The 27,990-nt window shown below is 37.2% G+C and overlaps 1 protein-coding gene across 1 annotated transcript; it reads left to right on the top strand.

Moving 5' to 3' along the window:
- Positions 1–27,981, top strand: LOC145774133 (tRNA-dihydrouridine(16/17) synthase [NAD(P)(+)]-like). Its single transcript, XM_082585295.1, has 11 exons — positions 1–111; positions 1,291–1,447; positions 2,779–2,891; positions 3,366–3,499; positions 10,409–10,545; positions 10,616–10,734; positions 12,127–12,219; positions 12,343–12,419; positions 12,712–12,778; positions 13,361–13,484; positions 24,741–27,981. The coding sequence occupies exons 1-11, from the start codon at positions 10–12 to the stop codon at positions 24,758–24,760; spliced, it is 1,143 nt and encodes a 380-aa protein (XP_082441421.1). The 5' UTR covers positions 1–9; the 3' UTR covers positions 24,761–27,981.
- The last annotated feature ends 9 nt before the right edge of the window (positions 27,982–27,990 follow it).

Below are 27,990 nucleotides of genomic sequence, written 5' to 3'. Positions count from 1 at the left end.
CAAAGTGAAATGGCATGGAGAATGATGGCTCGTAAAAACGGTGCTGACCTGTGTTACACCCCAATGCACAGTGCACATAAGATGGCTTGGGATAAAGATTATTGCAATGAAGTAAAACTTTATATTTTATAAATTTCACTGTTAGTTTACAATAGAACTTGTAAAGAAAACTTCAAGTGTCATTTTTATTTGTCTCATTAACAGATTTGATTTACAACAATCTTAATGTTAAAGTAACAATAAAAACAATATGAAAGCAAATAAACTGTTGTTTTTTTTAACAAATTTATTGTATATATGTATCATATATCAATTTTATTGTTTGTTAATAATATAAGTAACTATCATCAAATTCTATCATTTGGTTGTTGAAACAAATAGCTTATAAAAATTGTAATGCAAAGTACCTTTGTTAAGGTAGGTCACCTTGATTATGAATTTTCTATTTTTTGTGTTATTTTTAGTAGAACCATTAAACTTCACAAATCTGCTTATTTGGTTTGGTTTTGTTAAAAAATAAATTTTAACTGTACCCCATTTCGCCTAAAAAATGACTGTTATGTGGCCTAAGAGGGGTATTTTTCAAACATGTTTATCTCCGTAACCACCCCTTCAAGTTCATGTAAATTTTTATACAACGAATGATTGATTATCCAGGTTAGAACTAAGGTACTAGTTAAGGAAATCAAAAAATGTTTATAGAAAATTTTTTATTGAAATATTTGTAGAAACCAAAGAAAACGTTTCGACTGGTTAACATACCGTATAAAGCAAAAGTTTTGAAAAACGTATATATACAGTTTTATCCAAAATCACTACTTACTGCCCTGAAATATTATATAATGCAACTAAATTGAAATTTTCAAACCAAAAGCTGTAGAAATGACTGAGAAATTAGTGTTTGACGCTCATCACATACGCAGTTTTTACCAAATTGAGAAAAGCAGGTTTAAGAATGTAACACTAGAATCAGGTAAAGTGAAACTCTGAAACACCAATTTATGAAGTCAAATATCTCCCTTGCTGTTGCGAATTTCACTTCAAACCACCGGCATTCCGGCAACTTGTTCTTGATAAATTGAACTCCCTTGGAATCGCTATAACCCAATTTTTCATTTTCTTTTTAATTTAAAAAAAATACATAGGTGTCTTACCAATATGTCCATTGGAGCTTCAAAATGTATGTGTTTTAAAATAATTATTTAAATGTCATCTCATCAAAGCTTAAAACAATATTGAACATAGTTTTTCAAAGCAGTGTTTCTTGAATTTTTATTTATTTTTTTACAGGTTTTGCAAGATTTAACTTGTGAACATGACCGGCCTCTCATTGTGCAGTTCTGCGCCAATTCTGTCGAAGATTTAATTAAAGCTTCACTTTTAGTTGAAAGATACTGCGACGGAATTGATCTAAACTTGGGTTGCCCACAAGTTATTGCTCAGTTGGGTCAGAGAATTAGCTTGAAACTACTTCTGTGATGTAGTTTTTATTTTGACATTGTTTTGTCAAATGACTTAATTGTGATGTTTTCATTAATGAAATTCATCATGCCAGTCTAAAAACCAGCTTTATATGTACACTATCGCTTACATCTACTTATCATCAGTTGGTGAATGGTGGTAATGTATAGACATACTTCAAAGAATAACTTTATACAGAACTATATATAATTATATACGGTATGTCTTTGTTTCTCAAGATTACATAAATTAAAGCAGCTGGTTAAACTGTTAGCACGATGAGTATGTACATTTACTTTGGTTGTTAATGTCCATAGCTCAGTTGTATTGGAGATAGCCCCCTACTGAAATTGACACCTTAAATCATTCAAAGTGTTTACATGTGACTTTTTGCAAAGATTTCTTCCTAATCACTGCTGTCTTGCTGTGTTCTTTTGTTTAAACTTTGATGAAAAATGACCTGCTTTGTGGTGACATAGCTATACAAATGTCTACTGTGGCAAAACAAAAAAGTGATAAATAGAAAGTATAGCCTCGCCCTAGGTGGTATGGAAATTCATAATGTCTTTGCCAGCTACTCATACGTTTGTAGTTGACATGCCACGTAGGAGTAAGTCTGTTTTAAACAAAACGTGTATGTCTAGGCTACTGTCGACCCCCCTAGCACCACCATATTTAATATCCGGACTGTTTTTCATTGGTGTGAATATATTTTAAGTTGGCTACAGTGGTTAGAATTTCCAATAAGATTATTTACTTTATTGCAACATATTTGTTTTAATAATATGATGCTAAATCTCTTCTGACGTGGTTTTGAGTAAAAAGCTATTTGGTAAAGAAATTCCCATGTTTAGATGAAGGTCTACACACCATGTCTTAAGTGTGTGTTGCTTTCATAGCCTTTCCACAATACTTTAAATTGCTGTGAAAATAACAAAACTACAAGACTTTTCAACTGATAAGTTACATAGGCTAAACTTTTTTGAACGGTAACTTCTTTGAATGGTAACTTCTTTGAACGATAACTAATCACAAACCTACTTTCCTTTCTACCATAGAGGAGAAGTCGGTTACCGTAATTATAATTCAGCAAAATTTATGTAACAAGTGTACTTCAAATCCTTCTCCATTAATTTTTTTTATCTTAATCATAGCTATCGATGATATATAGACTATCTGTTTTTCAAGAAACTGAATTTACCCGACTCTTAAACAGTGAACACTATATGACTAATAATGAGTAACTAGATGGCTTGCGATCATATTTAAAGTTTTTTGCCGTAGTTGCTCTTTGATCATAATTCTTCATGTTTGCAGGGTACTTTGGTGCTTATCTTCAAGATGATTGGGAGCTAGTACATGACATGATATCCGAAACACGTCGTCATGTAAATGTCGAAATATCTGCCAAAATAAGAATATTTTCCGAGGTTTGCCAACATTGATTGACTGGGAAGCTCTAGAACTTATGTATCAATAGAAACAGCCCTTCTGGTTTGCGAGCTATTTTCTCGTAGATTTACAGTTTTATCTACATTGATAAAAAAGATTTGTTGACCAAACATGTTGAACTTGACCAAGCTTTTTCAGTGAGAATTTTTTTTTTTAAGTATAAAATTTAGCAAAACCAAGATTCGAATGAAATTACAAGGGCAAATAAAAATATTTTGTTTTGTTTGACATCGATTGGTGAATGTTTAATAAACAATAGGGAAATGTCAATGTCAGCAACATCATATCGTACGACACGTGGCAATTCTAAATACACATGTCATAAAAGTAAGCTTAGCCATGGCCACCTGGAGATGCGGCCTGATTTGCCACATTTTGCAGATTTTGCTTACCGCTACTGCTGGTGTTTGACGTCGTGAAAGCAAGCTTAGCCTACTGTATTTGGCTGACAGGTGGCACAGACAATTGAATATGTGAAGATGTTGGAAGAAGCTGGATGTCGTCTTCTTGCTGTCCATGGAAGGACGAGAGACCAAAAGCAAGAAAAGGCTGGTCTTGCTGATTGGAGTCAGATAAAGGCTGTTAAGTGAGTGATGGCTTTTGCTGAACTAGAACTGTATAGATGATGATATTGAAATGCCGTTCAGTTTAATTGCCTACTGTTCCTTCACCAATTGCTAAAACTGTTTGTAGCAACTATACTTTTCCAATTGTACATTATACCGACAACGCAACAGGCTCATTATTATCAGTTATCATTCAGACTCATTATTTTTGCTTGCAGAAAAAGAAATTGCATAGTCAGTATTAGTTTTAAATCTCACCTGTCACTTGCTTTATCAAGCCACCAGCCCACCACTCACCTGTTGCACTTTATATTTCAAATGCCTTTTTTTTTCTTGAAAAAATGGCATTTCAAACAAAAAGATTGAAATGACCTAGGCTGTGGTGTAAAATTTCACCAATGTCAATTTATGTATTGTCTCCAAAAACTAAATGGGAAGTTTGTAAATGCAATTCAGTGTATGTTTTTTTATAAGCGGTATTTGCCATCCAGTTCTTTTTTTATTGTCGTTTTTATTTGGGCAAGAATAGAAAATCCTTGTTTTCGTTCGTACGTCGGCACACTATTTGATTAAGTAAATCAAAAGGCAAAAATTCCAACTTTCGAGGCCATTTTTAAACAAGTCGCGTAGATCCTTTCTACCAGATAACAAGTTCTCAAGAGAAATAACTTCATTTGCCAATCATATTTTGTAGTAAGATAATGGTAGTCTCATACTTGATTCAAGTTTTGGGTACATTATGTACCCGTACATTATGTATCGTACATATAAGAATATAAGGTTCTCATTGTACTAAGCCTTCGGCACTAAGGAGAGTAGGGTGGCCAGTTCCTTTCTCTCGGTCGCTTTTTCTGCAGCAATTATGCCCACCCAATCTATTACACCCTAAGTAGAGGTGACTGGTGTTTTCAACAACCAGCTTCGCTTAATTGGAAAGCCAACGTCTTATCCGTTGCGCCATCCCGCCGCATTAAACGTACATTACACAATCAGAGATGGGCAAGATCAAGATCACCAAACTATGTGATCTTGAAGATCAAGATCACTTTTAAGATCACTTTTTGTGTATTGAAAAAAAAAGAAGTTTTTGATCAATGATGTTGCAAAAAATAATTACTATAAGCAACTTGGGTAAAGGTATGTAGTTGGTATTGCTAACTTTTACTTTTAACTACTCGATCCCTGGTCTAAGAATTGCAATAAGTTAGTGACTGTTGCTATAAGGCCTATCAATTGTTGACGTAGTTTGCGTAGAATCGCAACGTCACACCCAAGGCCGAGGTTAATTACAGTAGTACTGAAAAAGTCGCAAAATTTGCAATTAGTTTTATAGCCTACTTTTTATTTATAATAAAAAAATAAAAACAATTTTAAGCTGCATCATGTTTACCAAATTTTTGTCTGGTTCATGTGGGAGTTTTTATACGTGTTACATGGTGTTACTAAGTAGTTTTAACTTTCACTATATTATGTCAATGTTTATTGCACCATTTATCCATCTGGCAATCTTGATAATGATACTGTTGTCTGCTATCAAAAAAGTTCAGAGGTTTGTGGACAGACAAACCGCTCCATACTCAGACCCTAAACAAATCTTGGTCTGGTTGATTTGCTGCAATAAACCACTTTACATGACCAAAGTCGGCTAGAGTCCAGATTTTTAACTGCGCCATTCTAGACTTTTAAAACATCTAAAATTGGGTCAAAGAAAGTGGGTCAAACATTTCTTAAATTTACACATGGAAATTGTGAACAAAGTTAAATCCTTTTATTATACGCATACGCGCCGACTTCCGGGGAGGCTGGGGGGTGGCGCCCCCCGTAAATTTATGGTTGAGGGGCAACGAAAATGGCTATTACAAGTGGTGTTTCAAAGATAAAATACTTCGCAAGAGATTTAGATCATTTAAACGGACTTAAAGAATGCCGAAAGCGAAAATCAGCAGCTGATCGCATGGCTTTCTCTGGAACGCGAATTACTACAGTACTGAGACGCGCACGGCACGCACGCTCACAGTCACACACTTCTTATCATCCCGCGCGTGAGGTGCAACTTCAAAGTCAAAACGCGTGGTAAGGAAAAAGCGAATGCGAGGTTAAATGCACATTCTCATTTCACGAGTTATCCAAACGTCCGTTAGATTTTTTGTGACTTCAAACATGAAATCGATTTTAGCAAACTTTATCGAGTTGAAACTACGACACAACGAACAATTACGTAAATACAGCTGGGAAATCATACGGAATGGAAATTTCAAAGTAGAGCGGAGAGTAACTTACGCTGCTGGAATAGTCACGTAACTACTCACGGCAATATTAAGTAAACCAGCTAAATTAGACGACCTATTTTCAACGAGGTCTTCCCGCTGTGAGATCAATTATAATTCAACAGAACGCATTGTTTTGTTCGCAATGTGTGAGAACAAAATTGAAAACCGATAAAAGAAACGATGTTTAATGGTCTTGGTCGCAGGTATTGCCTGCATTAACGACGTTTCTTACCGCTATTATCACCCAGCCAACCTGACTTCATGGTTTTATGCGGCCGCTGAGGTTTGACATCGACTTCAACGATCATGGAATGTTACGTAATAAGAACGATTATATCCTACACGCAAAAATAAAAAAATTGATCTCTTAAAACAGCTCTTTCTGCTGTTTTGTCTCGTGAGCTTTGCATATTGCTCAACAAGTGCATAAAGTTTAGAATTGGCAAGAAATCATTAAATTTGAAAATTAAGTTAGAATCTTTGCAAATAAACGTATTCGAAACTGTTAAACTTAAGCCGACGCCATTTCACACTCCGTAATCTATGTCGGCAATGATTTTGCCGCAGCAAAATACGTTCATTTTGAAAACTGCCGAGCTGGAGACAACAGCTTGTCCGTGTATAAGTCGAACCTGTCTTTTTGAGGTGAAAATCACTTGCAAACATCTCGACCTATACTCGAGCATAGGCGTCGATTTTTTCTTAGAAGAGAGGAATTCTGGGTGGGCGAGAGTTTTCAAACAGATTTCATTGAATGTGTATGTTTGCAAATTCGCAATGGTTCAGTCTTCGAAATGAGCATATTTTTACTTCGGCAAAAACGTTGCCGAGGCCAAACGGCAAAATTTGAAATTGCCTCGGCAATTACTGTGAATATTTATTAGGAAAAGATTGTACTAAAACATGTAAAACGAGAAGCGAAAAATATACTAGAGTAGTCTATTACGAACGCATTGTTTGATTTGTTGTGATGTAATAATACCAAAAGTAGTGATAAAGCGAGCAACGCGATACGCACGCTGTTACGGTAATTCACGTTAAAAAACTCACCGGGAGGGGAAAGTAAGTTAATTTTGGGTTGATTCAACGTTCGAGTCAGCACAAATCGATTTAATTTTTCCGGCGGGTTATATTGCGTAACAACAATGCCCAATAAGAAATTTACGTTTGTTTTACATTAATTCGACATCTAGCGATGTTGAATTATCATAAAATAACGTTAATTACTCAACCAGGTACAGGTAACATATTAATAGCTCCCTGCGAGAAGATCGCCTCGATTTACGTAAGCTTATAAGCCAACATAATTTCGGCACAATTGGGACACTGCGAGCAACCCAAAGTTTGTTTGATGAACTAGTCAGAATCGGTATCATCAGATGCTATATCAGCTGGACGAGATAACGGAAAGCGAGGCGCAACAAGGAGTAGATGCTTACAATAATTTGACGTCTACTGGAGTTAAATCAATACAAATAGCAAGCCTTGATACAACTTTTTTTTTCCGGCGGCCAAACGTGTCCGACTGAAGCAAGCTGTTCGGCGGCCAATCACAAGCACATGGCGGCCATCGGAACTTCGACACGCATCAACATACAGTCTTCGAAATTAGCACATTTTTACTTCGGCAGAAACGAAAAATATACTAGAGTAGTCTATCACGACCGCACTGTTTGATTTGTTGTGATGTAATAATGCCAAAAGTAGCGATAAAGCGAGCTACAAGATACGCACGTGGCACGCTGTTGCAGGAATTCACGTTGAATAACTCACGGGGAAAAGTAAGTTAATTTTGGGTTGATTCAACGTTCGAGTCAGCACAAATCGATTTAATTTTTCCGCTCGGTTATATTGCGTAACAACAATGCTCAATAAGAAAGTTACGTTTGTTTTACATTAATTCGACATCTAGCAACGTTGAATTATCATAAAATAACGTCAATTGCTCAACCAGGTACAGGTAACAAATTAATAGCTCCCTGCGAGAAAATTGCCTCGATTTACGTATACACTAACATAATTTCGGCACAATTGGGATACTGCGAACAACACAAAGTCTGTTTGATAAAGAACTAGTTGTCAGAATCGGAATCATCAGATGCTGTATCGGAGCACGAGGTTGTCGCGTCATCACTGGAATCAGACACATCAAGAGGCTCATCGCTTGGCTGTAAATCTATACCGTCTTTGCCGTTCGCAATGAAGCGTCCACGTTTTGCGGCTTTCGGGCTTTGATACCACTCCACAGGCCTCTTTTTTTTTCATAAAGATCAATCAGGGTGTTGACTAGGGAACAAATCTATGCTGTGCCATAACGACTGGGAGGAATGTTTAACCCTAACGTTACAAGCGCTCGTGTGGCCTCGGCATTTTTATTGCCGACGCTAATGCGCCATTTGCCGACGCTAATTTCGAAGACTGAATTTATCGCATTAATAAGGTGTATTGTGGTGTCACTTGCATCCAGCTTATCGTGAGACATCAGCTGCTTGATCACTCAATAAGGTTAACAATTCAAGCATATACAGGGTGTATTGTGATTTATCGAGTGCTTTAACTCTTTTCTAGTCCTTTGTGATTATAAGTGGCAAAGTACTACTACTTTAATTTACAAGGCCGCTTGTGTAAAATTTTCTCGGAACTTCATGGCGGACAAATGCGGCTGACGGAAGGGCGAGACCCGGCGGACAATATGTCGGTTTTTGTAGGTTAATCGCGGCGATGGCCGCCTTCAGTTTCGAGGCCTGAATTATAGGGTGATATTTTTATAAAAGATTCTCCCAGCTGGGCACATGTCTAAGCGCCGGCGAAGTAGGAAATAACCTAAATAAAACATCCAGCAATAGTAAGATTGAATCAACATTCTAGTCTGGTGTAGTCTAAGAAAACTAGTTTTTTCTTGTAATCTTGTTGTCCTTACAATCACGTCGGCAATTGCCGACGCTAATTTCGAAAAGTGTGGTTAGTCTTTCTCGCAAAGACTGCGTTTAGCGTCGCTGCAGCAATTAAGCTTTAATAGGTTGGATGTTGTCATTCTTGCATCTTGCGATCTTATGAGCGCTGCTAAACTAAACAAACTTCTTTTTCCTTTGCGACCTAAAAAGCGCGTGACTCGTGACCTGTTATCTTTAAAGTGGTGCCTTCGGATTTGCCGCATTTGTAAAAGCGATTGTTTTTAGTACGTCTTTAGTTTGTGTCGGTTATTTTATTGTCATGTTCATTATGATGTCATATTCACATTCCCTTACGCTGACCGGGAACTGAAGTTTGATTGTGACGTAACGAAAGTGAGACCATTCGGAGAAAAGATCAAATTGCCGACGCAAATTTGGAGAAAAGATCAAACGTGGCTTTCTCTCACCAGGAATTGCCAACTGTGGCAGTTGCCGTAGCAACAACAATGCAGTGCGTACCGCCGTTTTTCCACGCAGCGTTGTTACGGAATTGCTTTGTTCTGTCGGATACCTAGCGAGAGACATAGCGAAAAACAAGAAGTTGCGCTGCAGTTGGTTGGATAGTCCAGCGTTTAAGAAAAACGAAAATAGTTGTAACGAATACTTCATAAGTGGCATGAAAACAGGGTGGGCGAAACATATTTTGCCCACCCTCGTTTCACGGCAGGGTGGGCGTCGCCCACCCTGCCCTCCCTATTTCGACGCCTATGTACTCGAGTATATACGATATTCGATAAAAGACTATACAGACTTTCGATAAAAAACAGAAGAGAAAACACTTCGCCGTTGTTAACGCTTTGAAGGTAAGTACGTAATTAGCAAAACGAGGTTAATAAAACTGATAGCGGGTTTCCACATTGCTTGAGATCATGATTTTTTGCGTTTTATTTCAATAACTTCACTGTCTTGATCGTTGTAATTCACTCGCACGAAAAGGAGATGAATCGGCCTGTTTATGACTGAGCTAACAATATCAAAATTTTTACGATTAGGCGTACTGTATGCCGCATGCGTAAAACTAATCATTTTAAGCAGCGATTCTAATAAGTTCGGTTTGCGACCTAGGTGTCAATATATACAAGACAGAAAGCTTAATCAAAGACTATTTTAATTGAGTAAAATAGCGTTATGGTTATGACGTCATCACCTTTCTCGCCCCTCAAGGTTTTTTGAAAAGTCGACGCCTATGATTATACGTCAACATAAAGTACACGGAAGTTGACTTCTTTATTATGACCGACACAGAAAACTTTTTCAATTTTGAAATGGCAACACTGACCAGATCAGATTGAGACTTTAAATCGTATTTTGTTATACACATATCATATTAAAAGTGGCTTAATGTTAGTAGTTGCCACTAACTACTTTGTACAGTACGAGTTCTAAAAAAATGCCTCTATCTAGTAAGTAAACTTCAATTTTAAAGTGATCTTAATCTTATTGTTCTTTAAGATCAAGATCACACAAAAAAAGTGATCTTAGATCAAGATCAAGATCACCAAAAAAATTGATCTTCAAGATCAAGATCACGCCCATCTCTGATTACAATAACATACCATTCCAAACATTGGGAAACGCTAAAGTTCGCTTAGTATTGAGTAATTCAACCTGATTAGTCGTGAGCCGCGAAAGACCCGTTGGTCAGCTGTCAAGAGCAGCAACTGATGTTGTTTTAGTAACGTTGCTTATGTTTTTTTTAACGAAGAGACAACATAAACATCCCCGTGCTTGCAAATGGCAACATCCGTTACCATGGAGACATTGCTAGATGTTTGGAAGAAACAGGAGCAGACGGTGTAATGGTGGCAGAAGGCCACCTCTCAAACCCGATGATATTCAAAGGTAAGAATACTGTTCTTTACGCAGTATTGACGTCAAAAACTACTTGCTTCACAACACGAATGTTTTGCAGACGTAGAATCGAATGTTTTCGACGTTATTAACGAATATTTGGAATTTACGGAAAGATATCCAACTTCTACGAGCTTCATGCGGGCCCATGTAGCTACGTTGTTAGCTCCAGCATTCCAGGTGGTTTGCTTGTGTATTCACTGAATAATTTACTTGGAGGTTTTATTTTCACACTTTTACCAAGTGTACACGAGAATGGAGGCAATTATTCGAACACTCGTAAGATTTTGACAACTGCTGGACTCGATCAAAATGTTTGCAACTCCGTTTCTTCACTACAGTACAATTGAGATTTACTTCATAAAAAATAAACTCATGCTACTTGTACGTTTAGAAAAGAAATATGTAGTAGTAAAATTTGCATGAAAATTAACGAGCGTGTGAATATACGTAATAATTAAATGGCTCCTAGTTTGTGCCCATTGTGATGGATGAGGCAGGCAACGTCGGACTGAAGGAAGAAGATGAGATGGAGAATAGGAGTTAAAGCAATCCCTGCAAGTAAAGAATCGGCCAAACCCACTTGTGGGAACGAAATCGAATTTTGGCGATAAGCAGAAATGGACATGTGCCATCGAGTCAGTTGCTCCCAATATAATGTTGTCGCGCTACAGTTTTACCGCGACACTGCTTTAGCGCAGTGTCGAACTGACATCGCTTCGACCGCTCTCTGACCACTTGGCCGCTTTATCTTAAAGGGCGGGGAACCCAAATTCACTTTTTGCGAGTTTTTTGTTTCAGCGTGATGTCATTGTGTACAACATGCGTTTTAGCAAAAAAAAAATCCAAATTTTGTTTCCCTCGTCTCGCTAAGGCCGCTTTTGTTTGATACCCGTTTGCGAGGTCTCGCGCGCATCAAGCTGTGATTCTGTTCGCTGTGACGTCACAAGGTACATATAGTTGTGGCCAAAAGTTTAAGACCAGACTTGATTTATGACGATTTTTGCATTACTTCAAAATACTGCATCATATATTGTTTCAGTTGCATCATCTTTATGCATCATCTTATATCTGATGCAGTATTTTGAAGTAATGCAAAAATCGTCATAAATCAAGTCTGGTCTTAAACTTTTGGCCACAACTATATGTACCTTGTGACGTCACAGCGAACAGAATCACAGCTTGATGCGCAACGAGACCTCGCAAACGGGTATCAAACAAAAGCGGCCCTAGCGAGACGAGGGCAACAAAATTTGGATTTTTTTTTTGTTAAAACGCATGTTGTACACAATGACATCACGCTGAAACAAAAAACTCGCAAAAAGTTAATTTGGGTTTTCCCGCCCTTTAACAACCGACTATGAAATGAAAGTGATAAACTAGATGTACAGATATCCCGATTAAACTTGCTTGCATGTGAGGCACGTGTTTTCCGGTGCCTGTGCCTCATTTTAGTCATTTAAATGTTACTGACTGACGTTTTAGGTACGTAGATGATTTTGTCATAATTACCTTTGAAGTCAGTGGATGCAATGCATCAAAAAAGCATTTTCATACGATGCTCTATTTCAGCGCCACCCACAATTCCAACACAGAATCAGCCACACACGCAACATGGAGATTTTCAACACCGCTTTAAAACAACTACAGGAGAGATGTAGCCAGGTAGGGCTCAACTGTGTTTGGACTTGCAATGATACATCATCGTACGCCTGTTCTTCCAAAAAATCCTTGAATTATAAAAAAATGTAATATTATTGGAAGTCATATAGCTTTCCTGATTTTCAGGATACTGTGGAAGAGAGTCTTGTTGAGTCTACCGGCCTCCCATATTGGACGTGCCAACCGTTCAATAAGTTTCTCGGGTATGTTGGTTTTTATGACCCATTTCTGCTTCTCCATCATACAAATAATTGGAAATTATTTTCTTACACTCGTTCAGTGTTCTCGATTAACTTTGTGACATCGATTTTTTTCCTTTAAGGTAATCTGCAGTCATCTTAGGTTAGTGGGCTTCTTGTGGCTTACAGACTTTTTATTTTACGGATAGATGGAGCCGTAGCCTGATTTTCGTCGTTGTTGGTTGATTGATGATTTCACTGAAAAAAAAAGAAAGCTTGTTAGTATTTTTTCTCATCGCAAGCTCTGTGTCTTTAGGTCCGCAAAAGTTATTACTGAAGGCACTGATGAGCACTCATCCGCTACAGAAGAGGTTCCGTTAACGGTAAGCATTCCGTTTCAACTGACAACCAGGGCTATTAACTAATTATGCCGCCGATTATACTTTAGCACTGATCATACGTTTGAATAACGTAGTGGCTGTACCTTTTGTCACAAAAAAAAGCTGCAGATTGTTATGTTTTGATAAGATAGGCATTACGATCGAAAGTATGTGGTCTCTGAACAACTGATTTTAAGTCTATGCACTTTTTTTCTTTTACTCTAAAATCAACGTTTTACCTTGGGAGGTCAGCTTGACCTTAATTTCACAGTATAATTTATGTTATAGCAACAGGATCTGTTTGTAAATTGTTACTTTATACTTGGGTGGTCAACATCCAAATTGTATGCAAAACAGACTTTATTGGTTGCAAAACAGATTTTATAGACTTGTGCAGTACAACGTCAACTGCCAATATTAAAAAAACACTCATGTCAACCTCACTCATAGTTTTTTTTGTAGAATTAATTTATATTCTGTGGGTCAGAGCACAACTTGTAGCCTATTATTTTAATTTTTTTTCGTTTTTTCCGAGTATCCTCTGCTTGGCAATTCCAAAATAAAAGAATTGTTTTTGTCGCGCAGAAACGAGACAAATTACAAAGATTTAAAACTCGTTATCGATTAAACAAAATGTCGCGGAAGATAAAAGAAGCGTATGAAAAATGGAAGAAAGAACATCAACATTGTCCTAGAGAAAATATTTACGGTGAGTTAATTAATTGGTGAAATTCTTGCCATATAGCGATAATATTGCATATGATCAGGGCCTCCGAGAGAAGTCAGCACTGGTCGGGAAACAATACGAAAAATGGGCCCCATAATATTTTTTAGAAAATATACAACTAATTTGTATCTTGCGTTGCATGTTCGTGTTGAGCTAAAATTAGCCTACTTTCCTCAGCATGAAAAGAACTTCGTTCAATGTAAACATCATCAATAATCACTGGATTACACTTTCAGCAAAATGCCATTGAGGCAAACTATTTCGTCTAGAAAGCTTTGTAAACACACAATAGGCCTACAGGCAACGAAAATAGTTCAACCAAGCATTTAATTCAGGAGTGTCCAAACTTTTTCCCACGCGAGCCAGATTTGATAATAAGTGTTCGCGGGCCAACAGCCACAATAATTTTTTGGAAAACTGCAAGTTGAACTTATAGGATTTTTGTGTGTCTGCAGGCCAAAAATAACACATTGTACAATAACAGGCGCAGGCCATACAAAAACGTCTCGTGGACCGGAGTTGGCCCGCAGGCCGGACTTTGGACATCCCTAATTTAATTCAACCCTTTCTGGATTTTTTGCAATGCAAAATTAAGGATCACAGCATCAAGTGATAAAATTTTGCGACGTCTGAATTGATGCACAACATGTATAGTTAGGCTTTTCAATCGGTTTTGAGTCATACGCCTACTGGAGCGCAAACAATTTTTTACAAATTTCAGTAATTGCTAAAACCACGTTCTCAAAGCGCAACCGTTGGAGGTAGCTACCGGAACACAAAAAAAATCATAACAAAACTATTTGGAAAAACCTTTCGAAAGTTGCAATCAATGATTCCTTGTGTAGAGATTATGGGGTGGTTCGTTCTAGTTTGCAGCCGAAGTTTGCTGTGTGGCTTTCTGTCAAAAGTAGGCTACCAACTCATCCAAAATGTCTTGAAAAATGTCATTGTTGTAGCCTACGAAAGGTTTAAATTTGTCCACATGCCCGCAACTGCACAGCAGACATACGATGAAATTTTCATGGAACTTCAGACTCATCGATGATAAGTTTGAGTTTGTTGATACATTCATGATTTGTCAATTCCAACACCTATCGAATCCTTTGCAATGTACGGTAGAATACATTTCCTTCGAATGATTCAGCTAGTAAAGTGGAGTTGTAAAAGCGTTCTGTCCTCAGGAAAAGAAAATCGTTTTCTTTTAAATTTATAATTGCCACTGCAACTTTAGCTTGCGAGTAGTAGCCTACTCTTCTCAGCTTCATCTTCCTTTAATTTCATTAAATTCATCAGTGAATCTTGTTTAGGACCGTAATCCACATAATGCAAAGCAGTCACAAATTTAAAACTGCTAGTTGTAACTTGTAAGCTACTTCAGCATTGACTCAGCTTTCAATCAAGCTCTTGTTGGTTCCAACTTGATGCATTTAAGAAACGTCTTTAGAGCTTCAATTTCAAAAGGGTACTGTAAAGCATTGGGTTTGACTGCACCACGCCTTGATTACCCTCTCGCAGTCAATTTTCTTTACAAGATGATAGGACAGCCTTCTTTAGACTTTTCAGAATTTTTCCTCTGACTAAGCTATAACTTTAAAGATGCCACAAGCTTACAGATAATCAATTACTCCAAAAATGATAAGACATTTGACCAACGCTGTCTGTAGGCAACATTATGAATTCCAACTACATTTAGCCTAAGCAACAACATCCATAAACAGAAAACTCTAATAAAAAAAAACTCACTACCTTCCAAAATCACATCATGAGAAGCGTGACCAACAAAAGGCTACTTGGTACTTGACCACACGAAAACAGAAGATCTTTTAACTATGACAAAATTACATCCAATTGCAGCAATAATAAAATCAAAAGTTTTAAAACTGTTCGGCCACACTAAAAGATCACAATTCGGAATCAGCAAAGTTTGCAAAGAAGGAAAAGTAGAAGGAAAAAGAAAACGTCGCAGATAACCAAAACGATGGCAAGACAACATCCAATCATGGACCGGACTCAACTTGACGACACTGGGCGAGCTGGCTCAAAATCGCCACTCTTGGAAGCAAATAACTCATGTTGATGCGCAGTCTGCTGCAGGCGGAGATGATGACTGATGATGATGATCCATAAACAAAAAATATACAGGATTTACTTTCTTTAATCGTGCTTGGACTGATACCTTTAACTTTCCCACATAACTTATGTTGGATACAACATCCTATATGCCTGGCCAACGCAGATTTTGAAGTTAAGGTTCAGTTGTCAAGCAAAAATAGTTCCCGCTTAGCTAAAACAGCACCAGTTTTCAAGTTGAAACTATCAATGCAATCGAAACCGTTCAGTGATACAGAAATCATTTCAGCTTCAGATTTTACGTCTTGAAGCTGTTCAGCATCGCCTACCGGTACATGATTTGTTCTTGATGAGAAGCATCGAGAGTGACATTTACAATGATTGAGAAATACTTGGAACTACGCACTTCATTTAAGAATTTGTTGATTATTTAGTTGGTACATTTTTACTTTAGTACTAAAAATGGGCCCCCCTCAAAAGTGCAAAAACAAAAAACTACTCGTTTTTCCTTTACAATGTTTTGCTGGGGGGGAAACTGGCCCGACTTCCCCCCCTCTCGGAGCCACTGCATATGATACAAAAAAACTTAAAAAAATGCAATTTACAGGGAGAAGACATTTTATCCTCGAACTGACAAAGCCTTGCTATTTTATTTCTGACAGTTTTGCACACTTGCAGAGGCTTTGTACGGGGCTGTGGAGTCGGCCAAAAAAGAGACGGCTTCAACTCCTCAATGTATAACAGACCGACTCCATCTTGAGTGTTGCCAGATTTTTTTTTAATTTTCTCCTTTTTTAAAATTTAATTTTACTTAACCCTTTATCCTGTGACGTATTTTGGCCAGTTGACTTGCGGACGGGGGGGTCGGTTCGACACTATCACTTTGAGCTCGTGTAACTCAAACACTACGCAAGATAGATCAATCAAATTTTCACATGGTGTAGATAATTTATCTGACAACATAACATCGAAACTCTTTTGCAATTTGTTCAACAGCGCAACTTGAAAAATCAAATAATTTGATGGTTGGTCATATTTTTTTATTTGACTTGAGAAATTGCTTCGTAATTAACTTATAATTGAGTGTGACGGGTTAATTCCATTGTGTGGATTTTAATCTCTTACGCGGAGACGTCGTCCACGCTTCAATGAAATCGTAATTGGCGTCCGACTCGCGTTTGCTTGTTGTTTTGCCGGAAGCATTGTAAAAAAAATTTGCTTTGTTTCAACATTTGCAGAGAATGAGACAAAATCACCACAAAAAAACTATTTCAAGTTCTTTTTGAGTCACATGTTTATAGTATACACTTTTTCAAACGTACTGTCATTACTTGATATTGGAACTAAATCAAGCAAATTTTTTTTCACATTCGCACTGTCGAATTTGGTTATGCATGATCAAGAAACACTTTGTATTTCACAGCACATCTCAGGAAGCTATTTATTCGTTTTTAACATTATTTCAACGTCTAAAGACGTTGAATCGATGTAAAAAGTGTCTGATTTGCTGTCTGGGTAGCGGTTGAATACAGAAAAGTAAGGTAGCCTGTGGTGTCACGTGGTATTTGAACAACAACCTATCCAAAGGTAGTGACTTGCTTCGATAGGAGCTTGTTCCATTTTAGGCCATCATGCACTCCAAAAACAAAGAGCGTCTAAAACTCCTTACTGATAAACTATGTCACGATGCATTCCAAAGTGAAATGTTTCAATACTTACCAACAATGATCACTTTGAATGAAACAATTTTGCAAACAGTTGTGACAAAATGTAGTGATAATAATCGTTTAGTCAAATCGTGTTGGTAGGTTATAGAACAGGTCGTTTGCCAAATGGAACTCCCGTTCTGCCTGACAAACTCAAAGTCGTGGCATAACGATACGAAAAAGAGAAAAAATTATTTTTCAGGCCGATGTTATTGTCGTAAAAAAATCACTAAAGTGTTGACTTTTTCCTTGGGCAAAATTGAAGGTTATTGATATTTTAAAAATGCACGTTTGTGTCAATATGATTGAAGTGTTTTTTTTCATGTTGTTAACTAGATTTGCAAAATAACATTTTCTACATTTTTTTCTGATTTTTTGGACATGCATTTTGTGTCAAGTTATTTATTACGCATTAGAAGATTTCTTTCTGTTCAAATTTTGAAATAGCATTTTAGATGCAGTTTGCGGTTGATGGCGTTACTGCAAAAACCATCTTTTGTAATTGACACACATCCAAAAACAAAAGACGCATAAACTACTGCTGGCTGATAGACCACGTCACAATACATCATAATGATGTTTTTCCGAACCGAAGACCCAGAAAACCAATTTTGTCGTATATTAGATTAGACGTCTGCAGACGTTGAACCAATGACAAAAAGTGATTTGCTGATTTGAAACAAAGTGATTGCTGTTTCCAATGTGCAAACATTTTCGATAAAAAGTAATCAAGTTTTGGCCACAGCATTTTGGTCCATTTAGGCTACTATGGTCAATCAACTCACGTTGCAAATAACTTGTTTTGTGTAAAGTCTTGCTTGTGAAAAAATCGAAGTAAAAACGCAAAAATGAAGTAAGCTATATTTACAAAGTATTATATTCTTGAATGAACCATAGTTTTAAAAAAATAGTTTGAACAGGTTTCATCTGATGGAAACTATAATTGATATCATCGCGAAGGATCAAATAGCTGCAAAAATCACTTCAAGCAATTCTTTGGGGTGATTTTCATTATGCAAACCAAGGTGAACCTCAATATACATATTTTTATGCCAAACGATAAAAATCGTTCTTTCTTTTTTTCAAGGACAAGGAAAACGATCCGTATAAATATAATTCAATTCAACGTATTTCCCTTCTTTTGTCAGATATGCATTTTGTGTAACAATGCTTTAGAAAAATTGCTGAGTATGGCATAGCGTTTGAGATGCAGTCAGAGAATACAACTCTATGGTTGATGGCGTTATTACAAAAGCCAATCTTTTGTCACGGAAATGTATTCGAAAACAAAAAGGCACAAAAGCGCTGACTGATAGATTACGTTACGATACGTTACACAAACGAGGCATTGATTTCAGATTCTTTCAACCCAACAAACAACTTTGCTCCAAATGACACAAACGTCTAAATTTATGGAGAAAAAGATGTAGGCCTACACCGTTTTGTGAAAATAAGCTTTTGAAGACCAACATTTGAATGAAAAGTTTGAAATTATTGAGTTGGTCCTAATAGTGTTTCTGCTGAGATATATCAAAACTTTTCAATCCTCGTAGAGTAAAAATAATTTTGTAATCTCTCAAGCAACTGCAAAATTACCATTTAGGTAAAGATTCAGTGATGATACAATATGCACAATAAGGCGATGTGAAATTTGAATGGACAAAATCGAATTATCACACAGGGTGACTACTGTTGTGTAGAGTATTTTTGTGAAGTTTTATGCAATAAAATCCGGTATCCGTAAACATGTAAGCGTTTTAAGGTTAGTATTTTCTAATTCTTGCAATGTGATTCCACAAAAAATACTATCACAACGCATCAATCCACGTGATCCAGACAGCGCGCTCTCAATGGCTAGTTAGGGAAAACGCGTTGTGTGCCGCACACACGCGCGCGCGAGCGATTGCTGTCTGCTGCTGAGAGATTTATAGCTTGAGATGCTGATTTCTGAAGATAAGGCTGCAAAATTCAGATAAGAGGTTGTGTTCAGCCGAAATGTTTGCTATGATTTTATGCTTGGTTGTTAAATAATCATTCAGGCTGCGGTTCAAAGTTAGGTAAGGCTAGGTTTTCCAAATTGTGTAAAGTAGGCTTAAGAGGCAGTGTCTGTAACTATCAGGTCGCTTGGAACAAGAACTGCTTATTCAGGTGAAGTTGCTGTTTGTGGTTCAGCATTTTTGATATGTAGCTTTGAGAATGACACTAATAAAGTTCATAGTATTACGGAAGGCTCAGACAACTAAGTTTTCAGCACTTAAATTCTTAGTTCTGTGTACCGTACTGTATGTAGGCTATGTTTTTTTTTCATAAAATACATTAATCTCTTCACATATTATCTTTAGTTCATAAAGCTGACCTTGTGGGTAGCATTGCTAACCGTTAAATCATGCCTAAAACTTCTAAAAAGAGAGTAAGAAGCACGGAAAGCTCTTGTGTCATTGGACCCTCCAAGGAGCTTCCCACTGCTGATTTACCAACGCTACGAGATGTTCTTGCATTCTGTGCTTTGTTGAAGGTGATCATGAAGTACTTTACTACTGTAACTTTTTCTCTGACAGATTTTGATTAAGCTTGGTAATGGCATAAAACATACACCAACTCCTGTATTTTTATATGGATGAAGGGTAGTTGCTAAAAATACTAATATATACCGTACCGGTATAGCTTTCATGAATGAGCAGTACCGTACACCGTACAATAACCAACTAGTAGACACTTTTCAAAACCTTAAAGCGTTGAAATAATTAATTGCACTTTTACAGAGATAGAGCACTCACAACAAATTATTTTTTCAGGAAGCTGGAAAAAAAGCTAATTATTCTCTTTTCAACAAAGTTGCGAGTGACCTTATCATCATATACCGTCGTGTTAATTCAACTCTATCCCTTGCTTCTGCATCTTCAATTGCCAGTAGAATCAAAGCATCCTATCATCAGCAATTGTATTTTCAACGAAGTGGATTTCAAAGCCAAAAGCGTAACACATTCAATGACAGATTGGATAAGCTTTTTGAAATTTTGAAATGTCGTTGTGTGATATCAGCTTGTGATAAATCTATTTGTAAGGACTCTTGCCAATGGGGAGCTCACATTTCATGTACCTGCCATAATGAAGATCGGATTCCTAAATCAGAATTGAAGTTTCTCCTCTCTCAACGTTATCGTGGAGTAGAAGCACCGTTATACCAAATTGGGCCTCTTGACAAAACGACAACGAAAACGCTTCAAAAGAGAGTTTACAAAAAGGTGAGTTCTTTTCACATTTTTTCACATTATTTTCACATTTTTTTGTCTAGTAATTTTCTATGAAATGTACCAAACTTTTGTTCGATCACAGGCTTGTATAAGTGTATTCTTTGATAACAGGGTCATGCAGAGACAGGTCCCATATTGTTTACTGGAATTGGTCAGTTGTTGTCATTAACGTAGCTCTTCTAACAACATTTGTTGATTGGAGCCATATGAGAAAAAGGATGGGGTTACTACAAATTCTACAACCCACTTCACCATTGCAGATGTAGTGCAACCAAGTCTAGATAGTAGTTGGTTTAAGGATTTTTCCTTTTCCTAAAGCCTTTCCTTGCGGGAAAGTGATTCAGATGTTCTGATTTCTATGTCTGTAAAGGCAGGCTCGTGCTTTCACTAAAGCTAGTCGTGCTGTGCTATGTCGAGAAGATTTTTCTTGACTATCACTGATTTTTGCTACCATTTGTCCGAAAGAGTATTATTTGTTATGTTCGGCATGTAGCCTATTGTTTTTCCTTATGACAGTCAGAAATAATAACAAACTGAATTGATTTACATGGATTATTTTGTGTTATTTACATTTATCATTCACACAAAAAACTTGTTTTTCAAGAGCCTCAAACAACAGCGAGTAGCTGATTTCGCTGCAGCAAAAAAGTCACAAGTGATAGAGGAAGAGAACTGGAAAAAACAGCAGTTTTCCGCAGCAATTGCTGAAGAAAATGACTCTCCTTTCGAACTAGCTGCACCTAGTACATCTGAATGTGGCAATGCCCCGGTAACTCCTAAAAGTAGTGCAGGTGGGGTTTACTGAGACCTTGTGGCTAACTCTATGGCTTTTTCAAAGCTTATTAATTTCAGGTTAATTTTACATCCACTTTAGTCGCTTGTGTAAACCATGCATTTATTTTTAAATGTATTGTTTTGTTTAAAAATAAAGTTATGTCAATTGTAAATTTTAATTCTACTTTGTAAATTGCTTATTAACATAACCTACAAGTTATGTTCAATTTTCAGGACATCAAATGCGATTGCCACTTCCAACAGTCGCAAGGGAAGTAATGCGATGGGGTATAAGTCAAAGAGAAGCTGCTGCGTTGGTAACAGCAACACTTATTGACGTTGGCTTCATTTCACGTGATGACCCATCTATGATTGTAGACCAACACAAGATCCGGCGTGAAATAGAAAAGGTCCGAAAGCAAGAAACCCAATTTGATCGACAGAAAAGGCAAGAGGAAAAATTAGAAGGGATTTTCTTTGATGGAAAGGAAATCGAAACATTATTAGTAGAAGAAGAGGATGGTGTTTTTCGACAAAAGAAAAAAAAACAGGAGCACATAGTGTTAGTTGGTGAACCGGGTGGACGATATATTGGTCATGTTACGCCACTTGGAAAAGCTGCAGAGCCTACAGCTTTTGAAATACTCGACTTTTTACAAGCTGAAAATCTCCTTGAAGACTGGTTGGTAGTAGGAGTAGACTCAACTGCAGTCAATACTGGCAAAGACAATGGAATAATTGCCAGATGTGAGCGACATATTGGTCATCGCCTGCATTGGAGCGTATGCTTGCTACATACTAACGAACTACCACTGCGACATTTGTTCCAAAAGCTTGATGGAGAAACTTCTGGGAGTGCTTCCTTTAAAGGCCCAATTGGAAAAATGTTACATCATGTTGAAAAGCTTGAATGGGATGACAAATTTCAACCAATTGAAGGTCCAAATTTAAGACCTTTACCTCAAATTATTGCAGATCTTTCCACCGACCAACGGTATCTTCTTCTTGCTGTAAAATCAATAAAAGAGGGAAAAATTGATGATAGCTTGAGGCATTTGAAGCCCGGTCCTATATCTCATGCCCGCTGGCTTACCTTGGCTTGCCGAATTTGTAATCTCTACATGTCAACGCATAACCTCCAGGGAAAAATTTTTGAGGCACTTTACAACTTAGTTGTTTTCATTGTTACTAATTATGCACCACTGTGGTTTGACATAAAAGAAAAGCCGCATATTCAGCACGCCCCGTTTCATGTACTCCGCCAAGTCCAGCTGTTACGTCTTCTTCCTTCTTCTACTCAGGAAGCTGTTTCTCCTTATGTGAAATCGTGGCATGCTCACAGCGAGAGTCTACTTCTATCCATGCTATCCAGTGATGATCCTGCTCTGCGATCTTTTGCTGTGAACATGTTAGAAAATATTCGCAAAGGCAGTAACTCTGGTGATGTTTCTGTCCGCACTTTTACCCCACCAAAATTAAATTTTGACGCCAACTCACTGTGCTCTTTAATTGATTGGGACAATGCCACGCTTACGGAGTCTATTCTTACCTCACACTTGACCATGGATGAACTAAAGGGTTTGATAAACACAAAATTTGAATGCCCTCATTTTCCTGCCCATACTCAGGCTGTGGAGCGCCTCATTCGGGAAGTCACTAACGCCTGTGGAAGTGTTGCTGGCCATCAACGACGGGATGGTTTCATTCGGGCGAGAATTGCTTCCCGTAGAGTCTTGCCGAAAGCAGACACGAAATCTGACTTTCTTTCATTGGCTGCAGTATAATATATTTTGATATTCACCACTGTTTCTTGTTCATTGTCTTTATTTTTCATTCGTTTGTGCACGTTTTACAAGCACATATAAAGTTGGTTGGTTGATGTGTAAGCTGCCATTGGTTGAGTTACAGTAAGTATATCTGTCAAAAAACTAATGTAAATCGGCGAAAACAATCGAATATTAATGCAGCGCGTTGTGTGATTATGTAATACCTATTACAACAACAAAACCAAAGTGTCATCTTATGCACAGTGCATTCCTACTCTTGCCATAGAAGTGAAAAAAGCTTTAATATCATCAGTTTTTGCTGACCAAGCCCAAATAGGGTTGCCAGGTGATTGTTTAATATCTTACCGTACACCGCCAGCCTTTACCTGAAAGGGCAACTAGTAGTCACGCCATATGTAATTGTTGTTGTGGTTGTTAAAGTTGGAAATTTTTAAATTTAAAAAAAATAATCAAAGTTTTTTTCTTCAAAAAATTAGTACCTGGCAACTCTGTGCTGGCAACGAATGCCAAGGACAAAATTGACTACATGTTTAAGGTTACTGAATATTTTTGCGTGAAATTTTACAGAAATACTCTACATAGCAATAGTCACCCTGTGTGATAATTCGATTTTTGATTTTTAAAAATTTTTTGATTTTCACATCGCCTTAATGCACAATGCTTGTCAAAGCACAATAATTTAGCTGCGCGTGTTTTTCCACAAAAGCCAAGCAGTTTAGATAGTCTGTGTCAAGTTCTTTTCAATATCCATCAATCTCTCGTTTTCATAAAACATTTTCACAACATTCATGTGAATATAAGTGTACAGGTACATGGAAAAGTTTATTGGCGGGTCAAGAACGCACTCCTTGCTTTCCGACAAGAAATCAAGAAACTTACCACATCAGTCTGTTTGTTTTATGAGATAAACAGAGTTTTGGCAAGAATTTTCCTACTGCTTCTTGTTATAAGTTAGAAACAAAATGTATTCGCCATAGAAAACAACGTAAAATTACATTTTTTCAGTATAGCTTATCGGATGCTCTCTGATAATTTCAAAGCAACTCAGATGTAATTAAAAGATTAATCAAAGCAACTCAAAACTCGAGTTTGCAAACAAAAGGCGCACTCATTACGGTTGAATGCTTTACAACAAAGCCAACTCATGAGATATCTGCGTCGCAGTTCCACGCACGGCGGCGCTCAGTAATCCTATTAATCCGTATAATTTGAAAACAAAAGGGCTAGCTACTAGCTAGCTAAAATATCAGAGTATGTTATGAAAATCATGCCATATCTCTAAAACTATAGACAATAGCAACGTCATTTAAAGCGGAATAAATACTTGAATAATTTTTAGGAAAAGTCAAGAAATTATAAAGCTGTGGATCGCGTAGTTCTTTGATATTGCTTTGAAAAGGAGCAAGTCCCCACCGACCCCCCCCCCACAGGAAATAGGGTGCTGTGATCCAAATTGAAATGACACAATTACATGATCAAGCGAAAGAGGTCGCCACTAGACTAGACTTGACTTAACGCACAAGAAAGCAGAGCAATTGAATTTGTGACACAAAACGTAGCCTACTTACAGTATGTTTTGTCTATATTTTCCGACCACTTCCATTGCAGAAATTCAAATCCTGCAAATGTTTTTTTTTTCTTTTTCAGTTGAAAGACGAAATCAATAAGAATTCTTCTTTAGAGGAACCTCGGTGACATCACGTGGATGCAGTCATGCGCGAAGGCAGCAAGTTGGTTTAATTGGTCGATAAGATTTCAAAAAGTGCTTACCGGTATTCGATATTTTAGATTGTCTCTTTCGGTTGGAGGTTTGAATTAAAGCACGACGGCTGATCTACAGCATTAGCAGGTACATGAGTAGCGGTACTACTTTTTCGTATGTAGCAGAGAAGCGCTACATTTCTTTCAGTCGCACACCCGCTACCTGCTACTTTCCAATTTAAAGTTTAAAAAAATGACTCGATTTTGGAGATTTTTGAGATTTTGAGTTTTGGAGTTTTTTATGGCAACATGCGTGAAAACATCAAGGTAGAAACTATGCGACTATTGCTGGAAACATCAAGCCAGATTGATACCGAGAAGAGTGACACCAACACCAGTCACGCCTCCGAGGATGAATTTTTTGGTGTGTTAGTGCCACCGCATGAAACGTCGGTACCGAAAAAAGCGCCAATTGTTGAGGCCTTTCATCAGGCAGAAGCAAGTCCTTGAGCTTTCTCAGGGCCGATTTAAAGCGTTTCTCAATTAAATACAACACCGCCATTCCTTCCAATGTTGCGATGAAGAGACTTTCATCCTTTGGAAAAGACGTTTTGAAGCCAAAGCTTGCAGGACTCAGCGACTCGCATTTTGAAATGTTTGTGTTTTTTGAAAGATGCTCAACAACAAATTTCGCCTACAACGTGTTTTCTGTAACAACGTTGAAATAGCAATCATTTGTTTTCAAGGTCATTTTGACGTCGCAAAGTGCTGTGTCCGTTTCATGAGAAAAGTAGCGGTAGCGAGCGCTACATTAACTTGAGTAGCGGGTAGCGCACTACTTTTATCGATTGGTAGCGGTAGCGCGCGCTACTTTAGTCCAAGCAGCGTATGTCCACCTTGCTCGCTAACCACGGGTTCTCAACCTCTGCTCTGCAGCTACACAACCTATTTTCAATTAGCACGTTTGTCGTATAGCGTTTCATCTACAAAAAAATAATATAATAATGTAACCGTTTGCTTCTGTTGTAGTTAGGAATGATTATGAAACGCACACGCTGTTGTTTGTTTTTTTCTGTTGTATTTCGAAAAAAAAAATTTGAGCGACACTCAGGTCTAATTATTATACAATATTGGCTTTGACAACCTGAGCCTGACATTGAAGTTGTATCGATTCCCAGCCGGAAGATGTCAGTAGTGAGACACATCGGCTGCACTCACGTGACACCCTTCAGCCAATGACAAGCAGGCAGGGTATCACAGTGAGAGCAAGCATCGTGTCACCCTGTTCCAGAATATCAGATATCTCATGCACAGCTGTGACGATGAATCATAAGATTCAAGCAAAACGTTAAGGCTGCATTGTAATCCCATAGCCAACGTCGTATCAACGTCACCGTTTGGTTGTTTTTCCATTAAAATTGTCTTGTTACGTATGTCACTGCCCGTGAATATCAAATTAATAATATAAAAACAAAGTCTGATACTTAGTTAAGGAAAAACATGTTTTCGTTTATCAACCGTTGCATTCACTCTTCAAATCGCTTTATATTAGACCTGATGTAACTCGATTGTTTTTATCATTCTGAATAGGCTACTTTCAATATTCTTTCAACCTTCATTGATCATTGTAGGCCTATTTGTAACAGTAGATGTTCAGTGAGCTCTTAAAATTGAACTGACGAGATCAAAAGTGGTTCTTCGTGCATTTGCAGTTTGTGTATTATCTTGTTGTTTTGGATATGAACAGCTTTGTCGGAAGGAAATAAATAACGGTAATAATAACGCATATTTGTTAACCTATCCCATGACATATGTGTGGCGTCTGTAACCTAGTAGCCTATACTCTCAATAAGTTTGTATTTTAACAGTGGTAAAACTTTAAGTTTTTAATGTAAAGAACAAATTGTGTTCATTTTTGCTTTGTGTTGTGATAAACTGCAGTTGACTGTCCACCTGCAATACCCAATGATCTTTCATTACAATTGTAAGCTAATACTATAATTGTCCGGCCAGAAACAACCTACCTGTTAGTTTGATAATAAAAAAAATTCGAAACAATAACAAGTTGTTGCAGTTTTGATCTCAGTTCGTCAATAGACTTCTCTTTGTTTCTAGTTTTCTTACTACTGTTCCAGTCAGCTTACTCTGAATTGGTTTTATCCTCGAAGTGTTCTATCGCGCTGTATTTATAGTCGCTCTTTTAAGATCACACGCTTATGCCAAGTTTAACACTGACTGTACAGGCTAAGTGATATTAAAGGAGTCTGGTGTATTTCACAAAGTTGCGGTTAGTTCGCTCTGCTAGTTTATTACTTTCTCAGGCGACTTATTTACAAAAATAAAAAAAATCCATTTTAAAAAAGGCTATTGTGAGTTTTATCGATGTATTTTAGATCGTTTTTAACGCAGCGGTGCCGCATTAACCTTGGGTCGTATTGCAATGATAGTTTTCTTTATCGACGACGGATTTTGTGAGTCATGTGCTTAGTCTGTCACCTACGTGATAGACCTTAGCCTAACTAAATTATTTCATACTGAAAATAAGCTATACTTGACAAATAAAGTTATCAGATAGGTGCCAAAGCAATTTGACAGATAGCAGCTGGATTTAATTTTGTGAAAAACGGCCTGAGTTTAGATTTATTCTAGCAGAAGTTGTTACTAATATTAATATAACGCTATGCAGCCACTGAAAAATTTTACATTGTGGAGCGATTCACGAAATTTTCTTCAGCTTCAGATGTTGAGTGAATCTGTCAATACTAATTTGACTTGATGAATCATTGAATTTTCAAAACTTGCTTACAAAATTTGAATTGGCAAGCAAAAATCTCTTCCGTTTCTAAAAGTATCTCAGTGCAGATTGTAATTAATTTCAGTCATTATTCACATTTTACAAATATCTGTTGTTTTGTTTAGATGAATTAAGTTATTTTCCTGACGAGGGCAGAAAGTTTTGCCGAAAACGTTCGAATTTGTGTAGATAACTTTTTATTTTAGGTCTATGTATTGTTTTTGAACTATGCAATTCAATTCTATCAAGTTGCTATCAATTAATTATCTGTCTATGGTATTCAAGAATTATCTTTCTACCAAAGCTATACTGTCTCTTTTAAAAGGAGTTTGGTTTTGTTACTGTACCCCATGGAAAATTTGTTTTTGATGTTTTATAATAAATAATCAATCGTTGAAAGTC

The sequence above is a fragment of the Aplidium turbinatum genome, chromosome 1 (genome assembly GCF_918807975.1).
Source record: "Aplidium turbinatum chromosome 1, kaAplTurb1.1, whole genome shotgun sequence".
NCBI lineage: Eukaryota > Metazoa > Chordata > Ascidiacea > Aplousobranchia > Polyclinidae > Aplidium > Aplidium turbinatum.
Note: the sequence above shows the minus strand (reverse complement) of the source record. Positions and strands in the feature narration are given on the sequence as shown.